This window comes from Phocoena sinus, chromosome 8 (genome assembly GCF_008692025.1).
Source record: "Phocoena sinus isolate mPhoSin1 chromosome 8, mPhoSin1.pri, whole genome shotgun sequence".
NCBI classification, from domain to species: Eukaryota; Metazoa; Chordata; class Mammalia; order Artiodactyla; family Phocoenidae; genus Phocoena; species Phocoena sinus.
This window is the reverse complement of record NC_045770.1, coordinates 105,740,357-105,759,866: the sequence shown is the minus strand read 5'-3', so window position 1 is coordinate 105,759,866 and position 19,510 is coordinate 105,740,357. Positions and strand designations below refer to the sequence as shown.

Here is a 19,510-nt window from a genome sequence, read left to right as displayed (position 1 = left end):
CCCTCTTGGCAGTGCTGCCAACTGCAATATCTGCCGACCACATATAATTTAGAATTTTCTAGTAGCCATATATGAGAAAAGTAAAAAAGCAACAGGTGAAATCAGTTTAATAATCTTTTATTTAACCCCATATATCCGCAACACTATCATTTCAACACATAATCAAGATAAAAATGATTGAGATATTTCACATTCTTTGTATGTACCAAATATTTGAAATCCAGTGTGTATTTTACACTTCTAGCACATTCCAATTTGCATCAGGCACATTTTAAGTGCCCAGGAGCTGCACGGTGCAGGTGTGGAGGGAGGGGAAGGGAACAGTGTCCTCCAGAACTACTTTGAGGCAAACAGCTGCCTAGAAAGACCCTGCAACTAGGTATAGCCCCCTGCAGAGGCCAGAGGCAGCCCTGATCAGCAAGGAAGGTGAGCAGCAATCCTTAGGGCAATGACCCCAGCATTTCAGGGGAGTCCGCCTGGAGCCTGGGCTCCTGTGAGCTAAGGGACCTTTGGTGCTGCCTGAGGATACTCAGGCTGTGGCCAGGTACACTGAGCTGAAGCCTGAAAGTTAGGGAAAGGGCATCTGGAAAGGCATGACCCCTGCAGGGATTCTCAATGGAGAGACTTTATTAAATCAGTACAACTTGTAGAAAATTCAGTATGAGAAGTAAAAGCCAAAGTAGAGTTGTGAATAAAGCCACTCTAATGCCCAGAGTTAAAGTTACATAGGATGACTAAAAAAACATAAAAGCACATCTTTTTGCTTCTGAGAGAGAAGTAATGCTATTTTAAAACCATATAAAAATAAAAATAGTATGTCCTTATTTCTGGGTGTGGCTGTGCAAATTTAACCACCTTGTCATCTTTCTACCTTCTGTGTACTAAATGACATGGGCCACCTTTGTGATTAGGTTAGATTATCTGCTGGGTTTTTGTTTTTCCAGAAATGCAGTTTAGCTTACGTCTTATCTTTTCAAGAATCCGAGAAAAAGTCATTTAAACAAAAATGACACACGCTAAAAGAGAACTATTTCTCTACTCACACTTCCGACACCAAATGCGTGGTGTTTTTAATTTTTTCCAACACCAACCAATTCTCCAACTCTCAGGTGTCCTGTAATTGAATTGAATTGAGTTCAGATTCCACAGGATTAAGGCCTCAGTCCCACAAGACTGCCCCCACTGCAGACACCAATCACACGTAGTGGGTCCCAGGTTACCCCCACTTCTGTCTGACTTCACTACAAACCTGAAGCTCCCATGACCCCTCCTCGGGTTAGATAATTTGTTATAACAGCTCACAGAACTCAGGAAAACACTTTACTTACCATTACTGGTTTATTATCAAGGGTATAAATGAACAGATGAAAAGGTACATAGGGCGAGGTCCAGAAGGGTGCGGAGCACAGGAGTGTCTGTCCCCTGGCGCTGGAGTGCACCACCTTCCTGGCACACGGATGTGCTCCCCAACCTGGAAGCTCTCCACACCCTGTAGTTTAGGGATTTTTCCTGAGGCTTCATCATGCAGATTAACTCAATCTCCAGCTCCTCTCCCCTCCCTGGGGGATGGGGACGTGGCTGTAAATTACAAGCTTCTAATAATGGTTTGGTCTTTCTGGAGACCAGCTCCCATTCTGAAGCTATCCAGGAGCCCACCAAGAGTCACCTCCGTGGAACAAACGACATCCCTACCACCTCGGATGTTCCAAGGAATTCAGGTGCTCTGTGCCAGATGCTCCTACCACCCCTATCATTCAGGAAATTACAGGAGTTTTAGGAACTCTATGTCGGGGGCAGAGACCAAATATATATTTATGTCGCACATGCTGAAAACCTTTCCTATCAGTTAACCACAAGCTTATACACAATACAGAAAATGTGGGAGCAAGCAAACCATCCTCAAGAGACAAGCTTCTATTGGCTGCAATATATCAGCAGGAACCTACTTGTAACCCTCATCGTGGCTCTGAAGACCTTTATCCCTTTTATTAAACCCTGCACCAATACCTAAAATTCTGCCAGGGATTGTCTAGTTTCAGTGGGGTGAAGCTTTTAAAACCACAATAGACAAATTATTGTAAGAAGTAAATATACTCGTTTAAGGAATTGAAGGTGGAATTTTCATCCAAGATAAAAATGATGGGAGAAGTTAGAGAATCTAAGAGAACAGCAGTTTGAGGAAAGGATAAGGACAACTGGAGGGGAAAGGCACAGCTCATTCTGCAGGTGAAGCTCTCTTTATGAAGGTCGTGGGCCCAGGTGGGCAGAAGTGAGCATTGGGTGGTGTCAATGTTTTGGATTTTGGCCATTTTCATAGGTGTGTGGCCGTATCTTGTTGTTGTTTTAATTTGCAATTTCCTAAGGACAAAAGATCTAAAGTATCTTTTCATGTGCTTACTTACCACCTGTGTATTTTCTTTAGTGAGGTATCTGTCCAGTCTTTAGCCCCTTTGTAACTGGGCTGCTCATCTTCTCACTGTTGAGTTTTAAGAGTTCTCTGTATATTTTGGATAATAGCCCTGAATCAGATGTGTCTTTTGCAAATATTTTCTCCCAGTCTGTGGCTTATCTTCTCAGTCTCTCAACAGTGACTTTTGCAGAACAGTTTTTAATTTTAATGAAGTCCAGCTCACCAGTCATTTCTTTTATAGTTCACAATTTTATCTTCTAGGAGTTTTGCATTTTACAGTTATGTCTGTGATCCACTTTGAGTTAATTTTTATGAAGAGTATAAGGTCTATGTCTAGAGTCATTTTTCTGCATGTGGATGTCCAGTTGTTCTGCCACCATTTGCTGAAAAGACATTCTTTCCTCTATTGTATTACCTTTGCTCCTTTGCCAAAGGTCAGTTGACCGTATTTACGTGGGCATGCTTCTGGGCTCTCTATTGTGGTCCATTGACCTAGTTGTTAATTTTTCCACCAAGACCACACTGTCCTGATTACTGTAGCTTTATAGTAAGTCTTGAGGTTGGATAGTGTCAGTCAAACTTTGTTCTTCTCCTTCAATATTGTGTCGGCTATTCCGGGTCTTTTGCCTCTCCATATAACTTTAGAATCAGTTTTTTGACATTTACAAAATAACTTGCTGAGATTTTGATTGGGATTGTGTTGATTCTATAGATCAAGTTGTGAAGAACTGGCACCTTGGAAATGCTGAGTCTTCCTCTCCACGAACATGGAATATCTCTTCAATTATTTAGTTCTTCTCTGATTTCTTTCATCAGAGTTTTTAAAATAAATTTATTTATTTTTGGCTGCGTTGGGTCTTCCTTGCTGCACGTGAGCTTTCTCTAGTTGCAGCAAGCAGGGGCTACTCTTCGTTGCAGTGTGCAGGCTTCTCACTGTGGTGGCTTCTCCTGTTGCGGAGCACAGGCTCTAGGTGCACAGGCTTCAGCAGTTGTGGCGCACGGGCTTAGTTGCTCCGCAGCAAGTGGGGTCTTCCCGGACCAGGGCTTGAACCTGTGTCCCCTGCATTGGGAGGCAGATTCTTAACCACTGTGCCACCAGGGAAGTCCCTGTAGTTTTCCTCATATAGATCTTGTACATATTTTGTTAGATTTATACCTAAGTATTTTAACATAAGTGGTATTGTGTTTTTAATTTCAAATTCCACTTGTTCGCTAGTGTTGTATAGGAAAGTGATTGACTTTTATATATTAACCTTGTGTCCTGCAACCTTACTATAATTGCTTTTTCTTTTTTTTTTTTTTTTTGCGGTACGCGGGCCTCTCACTGTTGTGGCCCCTCCCACTGCGGAGCACAGGCTCCGGACGCGCAGGCTCAGCGGCCATGGCTCACAGGCCCAGCCGCTCCGGCATGTGGGATCCTCCCGGACCAGGGCACGAACCCGCGTCCCCTGCATCGGCAGGCGGACTCTCAACCACTGTGCCACCAGGGAAGCCCCTATAATTGCTTTTACATTCCAGGAGTTTTGAGGGCTGATTTTCAGATTTTTAACACAGACAATCATGTCATCTGTGAACAAAGAAAGTTTTATTTCTTCCTTCTCAGCCTGTATAATTTTGATTTCCTTGTCTTCTCACATTAGCTAGAACTTCCAGTATCATGTTGAAAAGCAGTGATGGGGGACATCCTTGCCTTGTTTCTGATCTCAGTGGGAAAGTTTCTAGTTTTTCACCATTAAATACGATGTAAGCTTTAGTTTTTACTGTAGATATTCTTTATCAGTTGTAGATATTCTTTATCTATTCATAGTTTGCTGAAGGTTTTTATCACCTCTGGGTGTTGGATTTTGTCACATGCTTTTTCTGCATCTACTGATATGCTCCTGTGATTTTTCTCCCTTAGCCTGTTGATGTGATGGGTTACATTAATTGACTTTTGAATGTTGAACCAGACTTGCTTACTTAGGTTAAATCCCACTTAGTTGTGGTGTATAATTCTTTTTATACATTATTGGATTTGATTTGCTAATATTTTGTTAAGAATTTTGGCATTTATGTCCATAAGAGATATTGATCTGTAATTTTCATGTAGTTCCTTTGTCTGGTCTTAGTATTAGGGTAATGTTGCCCTCACAGAGTGAGTTAGGAAGTAGTCCCTCTGCTTCTGCATCCTGGAAGACATTGTAAAGAATTGGAATAATTTTTTCCTTACATGTTTGGTAGAATTCACCAGTGAACATGCGAGGGACTTAAAAAATATTTTAAATAGCTTTTAAAAAAGTTAAACATTTCATTTTGAGATAATTGTAGATTTATCTGCAATTGTAAGAAACAATACAGAGAGATGCTGTGTACCCTTTATCTAGTTTCCCCTGGTGGTAACATCCTTGCAAAACTTTAGTACAGTACCACAGCCAGGATAGTGACATTGATACAGTCAAGACGCAGAACTCTGTCCCCTCAACAATCCCTCAAGTCACTCTCTTTCCCACCATCTCTCTTCTTTTCCCACCCCCTCCCGAACCCTTGGCAGCTGCTAGCCTGTTCTCCATTTCTTGACTTTTGTCATTTCAAAAATGATATATAGGGACTTCCCTGGCGGTCCAGTGGGTAAGACTCCGCGCTCCCAATGCCGGGGGCCCAGGTTCCATCCCTGGTCAGGGAACTGGATCCCACATGCACGCCGCAACTGAAAGATCCTGCACGCAGCAGTGGACAGCCCACACGCTGCAACTTTAAGACCCGGCGCAGCCAAATAAATAAATAACTATATATATTTTTCATTTTAAAAAAGAATGCTACGTAAATGGAGTCATACAGTTTGTAACATTTTAGGATTTTTTTCACTTGGAAGAATTCTCTGGATATTCACCCAGGTTGTCGTGTATCTTAATAATCTCTTATTTTTTACTGCTGAGTAGTAGGTACATGGTGTGGATGACCAGAGTTTAATCCACTGAAGGACATCTGAGCCGTTTCCAGTTTTTGCCTATTACGAATAAACTACTATGAACATTTGTGTGCAGGTTCTTGTGTAAAGGTAGGTTTCCATTTGGCTGGGATGAACGCTCAGGGGTGCAGTTGCTGGCTGGACAGTAGCTACGCGTTTGATGTTTAAAGAAACCACCAAGCTGTTTCCCAGAGCGGCTTCGGCATTTTACATTCTCAGCAGCGATGCGTGAGTCATCCACTTTCTCCGCATCCTTGCCAGCATTTGGTGCTCTCACTATCTTTTATTGTAGCCATTCTGATAGGTGTTTAGTGATACCTCATTGTTTTTACTGTGCGTCCGCCAAGTGACTAATAATGTTGAACGTCTCTTCTTGAGCTTTCTTTCATCTCTGTAACCTCTTCGGTGACGTGTCTGTTCATGTATTTTGCCCATTTTAACTAGATTTTTTGTTTTTGTTCAGTTTCGAGGGTTCTGACAGTCCTTGATGGCATATGTGGTTTGCAGATATTTTCTCCCAGTCCCTATTTTGTCTTTTCATGCTCCTTCTTGATGGGAACTGTGTTAAGCCTGTGTATCAGCTTGGAGCGGATGGACCTCTTCACCCTGTTCAGGAGGCAAGCAGGAAACCCAGCGTCTCCGCCCCGCGTCACCCTTCACTCCCGAGCTCCCTGGCTGGGCCGCTGCTTCTTGACTTGGAGTCTCCTTGTGCTTGCTTCATATATAATGCCCAGGGCTTTTCATTGTGCTGACAAGAGGGTAAGAGAAAAGTATACCCACTCCTGAAAGTGGAAGTCAGCAAACGTTTTTTCTTAAACTTAGATCAGAGGTGGTCAACCTTTCTGTTTTCTAGAGCTTTCTTCGTTTTTACCTTGGGTAAAATAGGGTAAGATCCAGACTTTAAAATGGACTGCTAGAATCTCTCTTTCTCTTTCTCTCTTTTGCAATGTACTAAAAGCAAAAGTTGTGGGTTGTACGTGAGAAGGTAATCAGCTGTGATTTTTTGTCTTTCTAAGACTTCACCGCCCCGCCCTGGGACCCCCTCAGCCTCCCAGTACCTCTCTCCTCTCCTCTCAAGCATCACTTTCCCCTCCCTCCCGGAAGGGCCTCCCGAGCGCGGCTCTCTCTTCCTCGGCCCGGGCGGCCGCTCAGCAAGCCCCACCGCACTGAGTATGACCCAGCAGCGTGGTTCTGGGCAGGCTGCGGGGCTGGGACGTAGCCATCAGCGTGTATGACTGCGCCTTCGTGGGATGGATACAGCCACCTCCTCAAGGTAAATGACGCCCACGCTCTCCTCTTCCACCTCTCGGCTGGCCACCTGGGTGGCTCTCAGGACTGTCTGCGAACTCTCCACTTCCTCCGGCGTCCGGTGGACCCTTTTCCTTGAAAATACCGCCATGGCTGGCGACTGAGTTATCCGGCACGGCCGTAGACAGCTCCTACCACGTTCTCTGGAAGTAAAGGGTCTCTTCTGCAGCCTCTCTGAGAATGGCCACCTCGTCCACCACTTTGTTGGCCGGCAAACGGCACTACGGCCGCCCCCGCCCCTCATCTGTGGCTGCGACCACCTCTCCCACGGCAGTTATTCCGAAAAGGAGGAAGAAGCTCGGAGGAGGTGGGTGGCTGAGAGGGGCTGAGATTGCAGAGCCCGATTCTGGAGCACACGCCTCTGCACTGAGGCAGGGCTGCCTTGGCAGTTCCTACCTCTACTCCCGAGATGTGTGTTGTAAAGCTCTCCTGCCCGCCAGGTGCCATGCTTGAACGCAGAGAGTGGCCCAGGTGCACCTCTGTCCCACCCAGCACGGTTTGTTTCCTGAGGGAGTTACAGCGTGGTGAGGAGACACAGCCGCAGACGGAATGAGAGCGGTGCGCACTCGACTGGGGCAGCACGGCACACACTGGGCCTGCTCACAGCCCTGCGGCGGAGGGCGAGCAGGAAGGCGCCCCTGAGCGGCCGCTGCAGAGTGGGGTCCTGTGGGACATGGAGGAGTTTACCAGGCACCAGGAGGGATGTGTGCAGAGGTCTTGGGTGAGTGAGGCTGGGCCAGGAGCTGCTGGTGGGGGTCTGGTGCTTAGGGCGTAAGGAAGCTACTAGAGTGGGCTGGGGTGGGGACAGGTGTGTCCACGGCCGCCAGAAGGAAGGAGGCAAGGCCAGAGGGAGACCAGGCTGCCGGCTGCGGGCTGGAGTGAGTAAATGAGGCGTGGTCCCTGACCAGCAGCAGTGGCATCAGTGGGGTGCTTGTTCGGAGTCCGGATCCTGCACACCTTGTCCTCCTGAATCAGCACTGTGGGCAGGGCTGGCCACCCGACTTCTGACAAGGCCTCCAGGGACCCTGGGGCCCACCCAAGTCTGGGCGATTTAAAGCAATGTGAAAGAGGAGAAGCGAGGATGGCGAGGGGTAGGGAGTGAAGGACAGGCCCGGGGCCTGTGGAACCCCACGTGTGGTGTTCCTGAACCCTGAGCTGGGATTGGACCAGCCGGGTCTGCCCATGGCATGTGCAGAGGAGGGAAGGATGGCTGGTGGGAGGAGGGAGAGTGGCTGCCAGTGAGTGGCACATGTCATGAGAGCGGGAGCAGGGAGAGGAAGCGGGGGCTGGGGCCCTACCAGCAGGGCTTGGATAACTGACCAGTGTCTACTTCTTCTCGGAAGCCGGTCTTTAGGGGGCGAGTCTCACGCTTGGCTGCGTATTGCAATCTCCTGGGGGAGCACGAAAACACGGCAGGTGCCCAGACTCTGACTGCGGTGGTCTGGGGGCCAACCTGGGCCCCGAGGGGTGAGAGGCACTGCTGGGGGAGAGAGCATGGAAAGATCCCTCCCACTTCCGCATCAGGTCTGCTCTGGTTCGTGCGAAGGGGCCTACAGGCCATCATTTATCTTGATGTCTGGCTTCTCATCCTTGCCTGTTTTCTTTTTGGATTCTGTATGACCTTTTTATTTCTGCTCCAGAGATCACCCCATCTCTGCTATTACTGTCCCCACATGCTGCCTTTAACTCATCGTTGACTTAGCACGTAAAATAGTTACGGTTTTTACGATAGTTACTTTCTAACTCAGCCACACGGACTTTAACGCTGTGCGTGCAATCCCCACTTCACCCGTGGCCCCGGCACTGTGGCTGCTTCTCGTTGTCACTTTTCACCTTCACAAGCACCAGACAATTCTCTCGTCTATCACGTTTAGGGTTTCTTTAGGCTTTTCGGTTCCCATCTCCCTAAAACATCAACTCCATGAGGCCAGGGGTTCTGTCTGTTTTGTGGTTTTGTTTGTCTCAGAAACAGACTTACCTTCATAATTACGTCTGACTCAGCATAAGATAACTTTGTTCCCTGGACATGAGTGATGAGAGAAAGTGTCTCAGAGATGCTCTGGATGGTAGAATTTGGGTGTAAAACTTTTCTCTATTACGTGTGACTATAATCAAGCATCATCTTTTAGACACACACTGGTGGCAGTGGCAACAAGACAGACGTGTGGAAGAAAGCGGTAATCACAAGCTGTTGCTGGTCTTTTATTTGCCACTCAAAATTATGACCAAAGGGAAAACATCTTAAACGATAAGAGCACAGCAGCAGGGCAGAGAGGATGGGGCGGGGACTGCACTCATTGCCGTGTGATTATCATAGGCTTTGAGCTTGACTTCGATGCCGAAGAAGAGCCGCGCCGCCCTGGGAGCCTCCTAGGACTGCTCCACACCTTCCGAGGGCACTGCTGCGGGGGGGCCAGGCTGGCGCTCCAGAGCCCTGGCGTCTGCAGAGGGGAGGGCCAAGCTCAAGTGGCCCGTCCTCTGCAGAGATGCTCACAGCAGCAAACCCAGGATCAGGCACGTGTCACATTTAACTCTCGTACTTAGCATGCATTTGAAACAGTCAGACTCTAAAAAAGTGTAATTCCTGTTTGGGCACTGAAAATCGATGTCTCCTAATGAAAGAGGTTCCATGTTACAACATCCAAAACAAAACAAACAAACAAAAAACCCGGAAGAGTCCATCTGCCCCTCACTGGAAAAGTCACCAGCAGATTTTCTCCAGCAGAGATTTCCCCAAAGCCTGCACTGGGCTCAAACAGTGGGGATCGGTTACTTGGTCCTGAAGTTTCTAAGTTTTTCTCCCACAGTCCCCCTGCCCATGGATGGTTCTAAGGAAAAGCCACAGGCCTTAAGTCTCCTCCCCTCACTCCTTCCCCGCTCCCCACACCCACCTGAAGTCCCTCAACTAAGGCAGTGGAGCCTGAGAGCAAATGGATCAAAACAGAACCCAAGAATTAGTCTTTGCTCTTCCAACTAGACAACAAAACTGTGATGTGCAGAACCTGACCACCCAAGGTCTCCCTTGGAGCTTCAATTGGCCCACGTCTCACTGTGTCCCCAGGCCGCCTCCCTGTGGTGAACCCTGAGCCCCTTGCACAGGGGCAGATTTGACCCTCACAGTGGCATGAATGACAGCCCGGAGGCACAGAAATGCTGGGGCTGAATGCTTCACAGAAAGGCCCCCGTCAGCTGTACTAGATCCCGAGATGGAGAGCTGTCGGGGCCACATGCAGCCAGCCCCACTGGAGGCTGCGCAGGGTGAAAGGGCAATCCGGGCCACGGGCTCCCTTCACTCGCCGCGCTCCCAAGATACGGTTTCAGGTGGTCTACGGAGAGCCTGACTGTGTGTAGTAACTAGGCCCCGGAAGGTACAGCCGCTGTTACCATGTCAAGAAATGTGGGTCCAGCAGAGTGAATGAACCAGGCCCCTTTGCAGCTGGTTCCCTTGCCCCCGCCTGTAACCCCACCCACCAGCGTGACTGTCGGTGTGTAGGTGGACCACGGTTCCTTCCCAGAAGTCTGTGGAATCCTTTCTTAACGTGCACAGGCTTCTAAGAGGTGGCATTTTATGTTGGTACTATTTCACATACCTTTGAGCTGCAAGAAAGTCAGAAACTCGACTATCGTGCGCACGACATTGTTCTCCAACAGCCGCCTGTCAACGCTTCCTAGAAACCAGAGGGGATCAGCGTTGACCACCTTGGTGCCTGTCTTAGACCTGGGCACCTGGGGGCATCACCGGCGTGTCCCTCCCTCCCTCTCAGAGCCCGGCTCAGCGCAGTGGAGGCCCTGAGCCCCTGTGGCCGCCCCTGAGCTTACCCTCCGGTTTGCTGCTCCTATTTCTGGCGGCTGACAGATGGGGCCGGGCCAAGCTCAGGCCCTGGCTGTGGGTTAGCGGTGGCAGGAGCCCGATACCCCCCACTGCCCTCTGTGCCCTGAGATTAAAGTCCTCTCACCTGGCCTGGCTTCGTCTTCAGGCTCGAGTTCCCGCTTGCCAGTGAAGCCATGCTTGTCATGAAATGATCTGTGGTTGTCAATGGCATCTGTTTGCAAATCAGAGGAAAGCACCTAGTGTTGCCACTGTAATGAAAGGGCACATGGCTGCTTATAGCCAACACATAACACAACGGACTGTAAAAACAAAGCCAAGGTAGGGAAACCATGGAAGAGGGAGTTGTTCTCCGTGGAACCTGAGGGAGGAACTCGTGCCAGGGCCAGGGTACAGCTCTTCTCCAGGTGCTGGGGCCCCACGGAACAAGAGGGGAGCCTCCAGTCAAGAGGGGGCAGCACATGGCCAGCAGAGGGCACCGGCCCCAGGGGCGCAGACCTGGTGCAGGGAGAGGGGAGTGCCAAGGGGGCCCTGGGGGGGCTGGAGTTTGAGCTGGATGCCTCCCAGGCAGAGGACAGGGGCTGGAGTCCTGCGTCCCTGAAAACGGGGTCGGGGGGGAACCACAGGATTTGCAGTTCTGATGTAATCAGAATTTTATTTCTCAAAGATCACTGGCTGCTGTGTGGGAGACAGACTGAAGCCGGGGAGAGAGATACAGACAGAGGCAGAAGGAGGAGGGGAGGGAAGGAGGGAGGTTGAGTGTGTGTGTGTGTGTGTGTGTGTGTGTGTGTGTGTGTGTGCACGCAGGCGCACACTCTGGGTGGAGTGACACGGGGGAATGGTAATTGCAGTTCCCTGGCGGTCCAGGGGTTAGGACTCCGCGCTTCCACTGCAGGGGCCCAGGTTCGATCCCTGGTCGGGAAATTAAGATCCCACGTGCTGAGCGGCACGGGCAAAAAAACAAAAACAAAAACAAAAGTATTGGAAAGAAAGAATGAGGGCTCTCCATCAAGTGCCCTGGAATGAAGAGAAGGGCCTGATAGGGGCCCTCTCTGGGCTAAAGGAGAAAGTCTGGCTCTCGGTCTCTGGCTACCTGGCCTGGTGGACTGTACCATCTCCAAGCCCAGACAAAAGAAAGCGAATTCATTTTTCCAGAGACAGAGGTCTTGGCATTAAATGTGGAGGAATGATAAGTAACTTGGCGCTTCCAAAGGCCACTGGGCGCAGTCAGGCTCAAACTGTCCTCAGCATTTTTATGTTGCCATTTTCTATGCTGACCTGAGAACAGAAGTCAGGAGCACAGTATGAAGTTGCAAAGAATCCTGACAGACGGCTAGTCCAGACGGACAGCTTCTGGTGATCCAACCTGATAGTGAAAAACGGCTTGTTTTCTAACAGGATTTTTTGGCCGTGCCACAAAGCTTGTGGGATCTTAGCTCCCCGACCAGGGATTGAACCCGGGCCCCAGCAGTGAAAGCGCTGAGTCCTAACCACTGCACTGCCAGGGAATTCCCTAAATCTTCTTGATAAACACATTTTCAGTACGCCAGAGTCACATGGACAAGTATTTCTGTTGAAGGGCTCCTTCTTTCTTTCGGGCCAGTGGCACAGAGACGAGGTGCTTTCTCAGGGGAAGAACTCAGGGCTGCAAAGGGTTCAGGAAAACTCGTGCCCTTTAAATCAGTCTTTACCTCCTGCAGGCAAAGTGACAAGACCAAGTGGGGACCAGCTGCTGCGTTTGATCTGAGACTAAAGAAGCCCAGCAGATCCTGCTTGTGGCCCCATTTAGTTTTTGTCATTTCTGTGCCTGTGTTTCTCAAAGCCCGGCTCTCAGGCACCCTCCAGGTGGTCAGATAGACAACCAACTGCAGTGGGAGAAGAGTCTGTACTTAAACTTGGGGATTAAGAACTAAAAGTAGCTCCCCGGGGTAGTTTAAACGGGGACCATTCTTCCCAACGACTCTGGAAGGATTGGGATATGAGCTATATATGAGTTGTTTGCCTCATTTCCGGCAAGAAAGTAGGAAATAAATAGAGGAGGATTTTTTTTTAAGGTGGATGGATGTCCCCAAATCAACCATGCCTGCAAATTTGAAAGCTATGAGTAGGTAGGAGGTTGGATGGGAAGTGAAAGGTCTCCCCTCACCCCCTCCTTTAGGACAATTAAAATCTGAAGGTGTCACTGCAGACAGAGGAGGGTGAAGAGAGCAGAGAGTGGGGGCTGAGTGGGCGATGGGGAGGCCGCAGTGGCCGTAGCCTGCACTGCCCAGAGCCGTGCCCTTCAGCGCTGGAGGCATGGCCTGTCTGCACACACCCACTCCCCCGTTGCCCGCCACCTTCTGCGCCCACTTAGGAATTCCGCAGCAGCGAGCTGGTCTCTGAGCCCCAGGGCTCGGTTGTGCTTCCCTGTAAATGCAGCAGTCGAACAGGGGGTCTCTGAAGGCCCCAGCTGCCCTGGACTCACTGGATTCTCTGCATCGTGAATGTAATCAAACTACTCCCACCGAGTCCAGACGATGTCACATCAAGGACGAGACACCGAGTGTCAGTCACCCTGCAGGACGGCTCCAGGGACAGACTTGGAGCAGGACGAGAACCTTCTGCATTTAGTTTTGGGGTGAGCACGTTTTGGCTTCTCCAGGTCACCTGCGAATTCCTATCCCAGGCTTAGGCTCACGGAAGATGGAGATAAGGCTGGGGTGCTCTGTGAAGCCAAAGAGTGGATGGGAACGTTTAGGGAGACACAGAGGGACCCAAGAGAGGGCCCAGAACAGAGCCCCAAGGGATGTCTGCCTTTCCAAGACGGTCACCTGGGAAAGCCTGAGCAAAGTCCGACGCTAGGAATCCCATGGGGTGCAGGGCAGGAGAGCCAGAGGAAGGAGAAGCTTCCGGAGGTATCAGGCCTGGGCCAATGTGCCGAGCAGTTGGGACTGGACAGGCGAGGAACGGGGGGTAAAGAGGGGGAAGGGTGCAGAGAAGGCAGGAGGGGGCCCTGAGGGTTTGCCAAGCTGCAGGCTGTAGGATGGGTCAGGGTTCAAGAAAGAGCGAGGTGCCCCAAGGCTGGGGGTGGGGGGACAAATGGGGAGGAGACTGAGAATTGGGACATCCCGGGGGCTGCCTTTCAGGGAATCAGTTAAACCTACAGAGAAACCATCCTGCCTCAGAGTCTCATGGAAGACTCCCCTGTTTCCCTTTATCAAACTCAAACTGGAATATCAAGGTATCAGAACGATGACTGGCCACCCGCATATTTCAGAAACAGCAGGATAAGCACAAGCGCCACAGCCAGCACTAGAAGGGCAGCTTCGGCGTCGGGAGGCCACGCACCCGCATCACTTACGTGGTCCAAGAAGGTAGCCAGCACTGTTCAGGGTCCAGCCTCTCTTCTCCTTCACCTTAAATGGAGAAGGGGGTTCAGATGGCAAGAATCTTGCCTGGTACCGGCTGCGATGGCTCAAAGAAGCCCCAAAGGCCGCTTCTGCTTGTATAACCCACCATGGCAGCTTGTGAAGTTCTTTACTTCAAATAATCACAGAACTTAAATTACAAACACACTTTAGTTACTCTTTCATATTCTAAGCCAACGAGTTGCAAACTGTTAAAGCAGAGCTTTAAATGAAATTAGAAGGACATTAAGTGAAATTCGCTCAGACCTTCCGGGCGCGACACAGGACTTACAATAACGCATGTACTTTTGGAAGCTGCAAGAAATTCCAGATTTGCAGATAAGCTATATTTGACATGAAAATAGGACTACTTGCTTTATCAAATACTTCCTTTTGCGCCGCAGACCACAGACTCAGAGCGCACCCACTCGCTTTTAAGGGATGCTGAGAGCACCTGTTGATAACACCAGCTCGCACACGGTGTACTGACGCTCTACTGAACTGGATGGAATGAGATTTGCTTCTCACTCGTCCGAGGCGCTAACCTCAAGTACAGCAGTGTCCATGTTTAGTGGTCGATAGCCAGGGGCTGTTTAAATACTGGGAGAGGCGAGGTGCCAGGAGGAAAGGAGGGAGCCTCTGAGCGGAAACCGCCGCCCTCCGCCCAGCCCCCTCTGGTCTGCTCGCAGGAGCCGGGCCCCTCCCTGCGCAGCTCCCCGCGGCAGGGACCCCCCACCCCCGCCCGCCCGGAGGTAGAATTGATGGCACAAGGCACCCACCCTCCCCCGAGTCTGGTTCTGATGCGGTTGCCCCCCTTTGCAGAGAAGGGGACCCGCTTGGGGAGCGTTTGCTCCCCAGCCTACACTTACCGGCGACCCGAGCCCCCGGGTGGCTGAAAGGGCCGCAGCGAGGAGCAGCGAGGCGAGCAGGAGGGCGCAGCCTCTGGGCATCTGCAAGGGAAGGCAGGCGGTGGGGGACGGCGCGGGGAGGCCGGTCTCGGTCCCCAGGGCTCACGTCGGGCGGAGGCTCGGACCCCCCCACCCCCACCCTGCGGGTGCGGGAAGGGCGGCCAGGAGCCGAGGTGCCGAGGACCGAGCCTGGGCAAGGGGCAGAGACGCCGCGCCGGCCCCAGGGAAGGTCACCCTCAGGTAGGCGCTCCGGAGAGGGGACGGCGGAGAAAGGGAGTCCGCCTCCCGCTGGGGTCCCCTGGGGCGCGGTACCTTGAGCGGCGGGGGCCCGGGGGATCTGCAGGTCCTGGGACGTCAGCGGGATGTCGGCGGGGGCCGCGCGTCCGTCGAGTCGGGTCGAGTAGGGTAGGGCAGGGCAGGGGGCTCTCAACGCATGGCGCGGCCTCGGGGACACGGAGGCGGGAAGCTCAGGGCGGCCGGGCTCCCTCGACGTGTCAGCGCCCGGAGCCGCCGCCACCGCGATTTATGCGGCGCGTCCGGGGCCGCTTCCGCCGCGTCACGGGCTCGGTTCCCGCCCCCCGCGCCCTCGCCGGCCCGAGTGGGCGGGAGGGGACCGGAACTCGGTTCCCAAGGGGGCGCTCGGAGCGCCTGCGGGAGGGCGGGGACGGCGGAGAGACCCCCCGCACCCCGCGCGAGAGCCCCCCGACCCGGCTGTTAGCGGCCCCGGGGCAGCGACGGCACCGCGTCGCGTGCCGCCAGCGGGCCCTCCGCAGCCAGAGACCCTCAATCCAAGCTGGGCGGGTCGCTGGGTCCTGGGCCCCCGGGGCACCCCCCTCGCACGCTTTTGCAGCGGCTGGATGGCGGATTCAGCCTCAGAGCCATCCATGGGGGGAGGACGGGAGGCCAAAGCTCGCCCAGCTTCCCTGCCTCCCGGTCGGTGCCCAGTGGTCCTCGGGGGCCCAGACCCCGTCTTGTTTTTCTAAAATAGGGCAACTCAGCTAGGGGGGCACTTAGGCTTTCAGTTCCTGGGGGCAGACTGGCTCCCCCGCCTCAGAGCTGTGGGCCCTCCTTACGTCCCTCAGGGGCTGCTGGGCCAGAAGGGGTCCCTGCAGACGTTCCCTTCATGGAACAGATGTGGGTCCTCTAAATTGACATGGTCTGTCACCAAGACAGCACCCGGGGGGACACCCACTGTCGCTGCTTCTCCCTCAGTCTGGGTGAGGGGATTCTGTACAAATCCTGGGTGTGGCCTGTGACCCTAACCAGGGAGAGTTAGGTGGGCACCAGAAGCCTGCAGACCCAGCAAGGCAGAAGCGAGGAGAGATGCTGTGACTTCCCAGGGCCAGCAGAGGCATTTAGACAAAGGAGGATGGCACCCCGGATAGCAGGCCCCTGCTTCCCAGCACAGGCTGCGCTGAGACACACGGCCAGCGTTATTATGGGCTCTGTGCGCTCAGCAGTGACCCAGTGAGACACTGTCACCTTGTCATCTTGAAGACAGCCCAGTGTGAGGCAGATAAAATGGGTCACCATTAGAGTAATGGAAATCAAACAGAAAGCATAATTTTATCCTTGCTCTGTGAGCTGGCCCATCTTCCCTTAGAGGCCCTGTTCACTGCCAAACACCAACCTGGGCCTGGTAAGCAGGAAGAGCGAGTCCAGAGAAAACCGAGGCCACAGTCCAGCACGGGCTCATCCACGCGTCCCCGGAGAGGTGTTGCTTCCCCCGGCACCGCACGGGGACTGCGGCAGCAGATGGAAATTACAGTCTAATGGAGACCTGAGTGCACAAAAACAGTTGTACAAATAACCACTTCATTATCATGAGAAGGAGGTACGTGTATTCAGGGAGCTTGACCTGAAAGGTGAGCAAGATTGGCCAGGTGGGGCCCAGCGCATTCCAGGTGAAAGGGATCACACAGGTAGGCCCCCTTTTTGGTCCTTTTCCCTTCCTCCTTCCTCCCGCCTGGAATGTGGATGCAAGGGCTGGAGCTGAACAGCCATTTTGGGCCACAAGGTGATGACTTTGGATGACAGCAAGACTGAAGGAGCCTGGGTCCCTGGGCTTCTGACCTCCAGGCTTGTTTCCCAACAGAGAGAAATAAACCTTTCTTTTACTTAAGCCAAATGTTGTTTGGAGGGTTTCTATTATATGTAGTTGGAATGACTCCTCACTAATAAACGGTGTCTCACACAAAACAGTCGACAAATAGTTGATGAATGAATTAATGAAGACAAATGAGTAAAGGGATGCACACCTCCACTGCTGGTTAGGAGCTAATGGTGGTGAGATGGGCTCACAAAAGGAGGAGGCTTAGAAGAGAGGATGACAAAGGGACACTGCCTACTGATCCTATGGTGATCTCATTACTATGGAAGAAATGAGGAAATGTCTTGACCATCTAACCTTGGCTTTCATTTGACTCCACAAATGTTGCATCCTTGATCCTGCCCTTCCATGGGTTCTAGCTGCTAACCCCAGCCCTACCCACGCCACCCACCCCAGTAGCTCAGTTGTCATGAAAAAAATCCCAGTTGCTCCCTAACGATAGTAGCTTGTTAAGGATCTGGCCAAAGTGAAGGTTGATCTAATGCTATGAACGGTCTTTTGAGTGTATGCATTCAGGTCACCCATATGTCTTCGTTAAAGAATTCACGATACGTGTGAAGATTTGTTTACTTTGTCCATAGGAACAGTCGGTGTTTTTAGTAAGGGTGTGAGCTGAGGAGAAGGGAGAGAGGATGGAGAAGAGAGATAAGCAGTTTGGGGACTTGGGCCGAGAGGATCCCCGCCTCCCTTTCCCAACCCTCGGGGGACCCCTCCTCCCACTTCTCTGAACATCTTGCTGGCCAGAGTCACGTCCAGCCGCACCGGAAGCTGCAAGATGAGGTCTGTAACCATGTGCGGTGCTGGTGCCCCGCTGAAATCAGGGTTCTGAGCCAGAGGAAGGAAGATTGGCTGCTGGCCCTTGCAATCAGCAGGCTGGGCCTCAGGCAGGGCCCCAAGGCAACTGTTTGCAAGGTTGCACACTTTTGTAAGATTTGAAATAAGCTATAAGCACAGTCAGTCCAGACCTGCGTCTTTCTACATCCCTCCCCAGCCGGGATTACCCTCGTGGAAAGTGGTGCTGGGGAGGCCCCAGGCATTTCCGGTTCTCAGGGGAGGTTGGAATGGGGATGCGTTTAGCTGGACCTCGGGTGGGAGGGAAGATTTACCTGGTTCGTGATGGGTGTGTTTACAGTGAGGTGGATCTATCTCACGTACATTTATGGTTGAGGTGCGGCCAGCCCTCGCAGGGTGGGAATGGCTTCCAGGAACACCCCCTGCCCACGGTGCCCACGCCCAGGCATCGAGGTCCGCCCTGCAGAGTTGCTGGCACATCTCCAAAAGCTGGGAGCTGGGGCTGGAATAAGCCTGGGGTCACTGGAGGAAAAGAGAGAGACTGCAGTTCTAAAGGCGCTCAGGCAGGTCTTGACCAGCCGCCACCCTCCGCCACAGTCTCCGCCAGTGTCTTGGGGGCCCTCAGGGCCTCTCGTCAGGCCCACAACCCCACACCAGCAGCACCTCCCGCCCCCAGCACTGCTCCTGGGGCAAGCTCGACTCTTGGGTGAGTGGAGAGGGGGCATGGTGTTTTCCGGGTGGTTCAGCTTTGCTCATCTGGCAAGTCCGGGACTCTTCGGTTTGAGCCATCCTTGCCCGCCACCTGTGCCTCCTGCCCTGCCTGTGGGGAACCTTCCTCTTCCCTAAGCCCACCCTCAGCATCTTCTTTCCCCCAGCTCCCCACTGCCCTGGGCTCTGGGCCAGGAAGTCTCCTCTCCCCAGCCCAGCTCCTCTCCCTTCCTGCTCGCCCCACCCAACCGGGGAGGCTCCCACCCCAGCCCCGCCCCCTCCCCCTGCTGCCTCCCACCTAGGTCCTCCCACCCCAGCCCCGCCCCCTTCTACTCCTGCCTGTCCCTCCCCTCCCCCTCCCCCCCCTTCTCCCCATGGCATCCCATCCTGGGGAGCTTCCCCAGGGAGTGTTGCTGCAGGTCAGAGGCTGGGTGTCTGGAATCCACCTGTGCCCTGGGGTGACTCACCTGTTGGGTCCTTTCCGGGCGGCTCATCCCGGAGGAGGGGGAGCGCTGACCCTCTGGGGCTGGTGACTCAGCTGCAGGCCCAGGCAGCAGCACCGGTTTCCTGGCCCTGAGTCCCATGGGCAGCACCCCCAGGGCCATGTGGGAGCCCGTCTGGCTAATGGGATGTGGGGACCCAGCGGGGGTGGGTATTTCCATTCGGGGGCCTGAGCTGTTGGCGGGGGAGGGGACGCAGCCGCCCTGTGCCCCACCCGCTTTTCAGGGACCCCGAATACTTTAAGGGACTTCAGAAACCATGAGCATTTTAAAACCTTCAGTTGAAGAATAATCGACAGACAAAAACCTGCTCCAGTGTGTGGAGCTGGCTGAATGCCCGCACCGCTCGGACCGCAGTGTGACCAGCCCCGGGTCCCCGGCCCCCAGGCCCCGCCCCTCCCGGTCGCCTCCCGCCCATGGTAGCCTCTGCGGGCTTCTAGCAGCTGTGACTTAGCCTGTTTTAAACTTTGTGGAAATGGAGTCACGAGGGTCTCTCTCCGTATTCTGCCCGAGCTTCCTCCGAGTTGCTTTGTGTCTCTGTAAAATCCCAGAGCCTGTCAGAAGGTGACAGTGTCCGGCCTGTGGCTCGCTCATGGGTGGACGGGAGTTGAG

General features: G+C 52.6%; 1 protein-coding gene across 2 annotated transcripts; it reads right to left on the bottom strand.

Annotated features, from left to right (window-relative positions):
* Positions 1–8,844: 8,844 nt before the first annotated feature.
* On the bottom strand, positions 8,845–15,373 carry GAL (galanin and GMAP prepropeptide). Of its 2 annotated transcripts, none has more exons than XM_032638694.1 (6): positions 15,101–15,355; positions 14,750–14,830; positions 13,835–13,889; positions 10,622–10,708; positions 10,256–10,333; positions 8,845–9,106 (listed from the first exon to the last, which is right to left on the bottom strand). In XM_032638694.1, exons 2-6 carry the CDS (start codon positions 14,828–14,830, stop codon positions 9,036–9,038), a joined length of 372 nt encoding a protein of 123 aa, XP_032494585.1. In that variant the 5' UTR covers positions 15,101–15,355; the 3' UTR covers positions 8,845–9,035. The 2 variants fall into 2 exon arrangements, with proteins under 2 accessions (XP_032494585.1, XP_032494584.1); XM_032638693.1 differs by lacking the exon at positions 8,845–9,106 and adding an exon at positions 9,134–9,277 and having other exon boundaries at positions 15,101–15,373.
* Between the last annotated feature and the right edge of the window lie 4,137 nt (positions 15,374–19,510).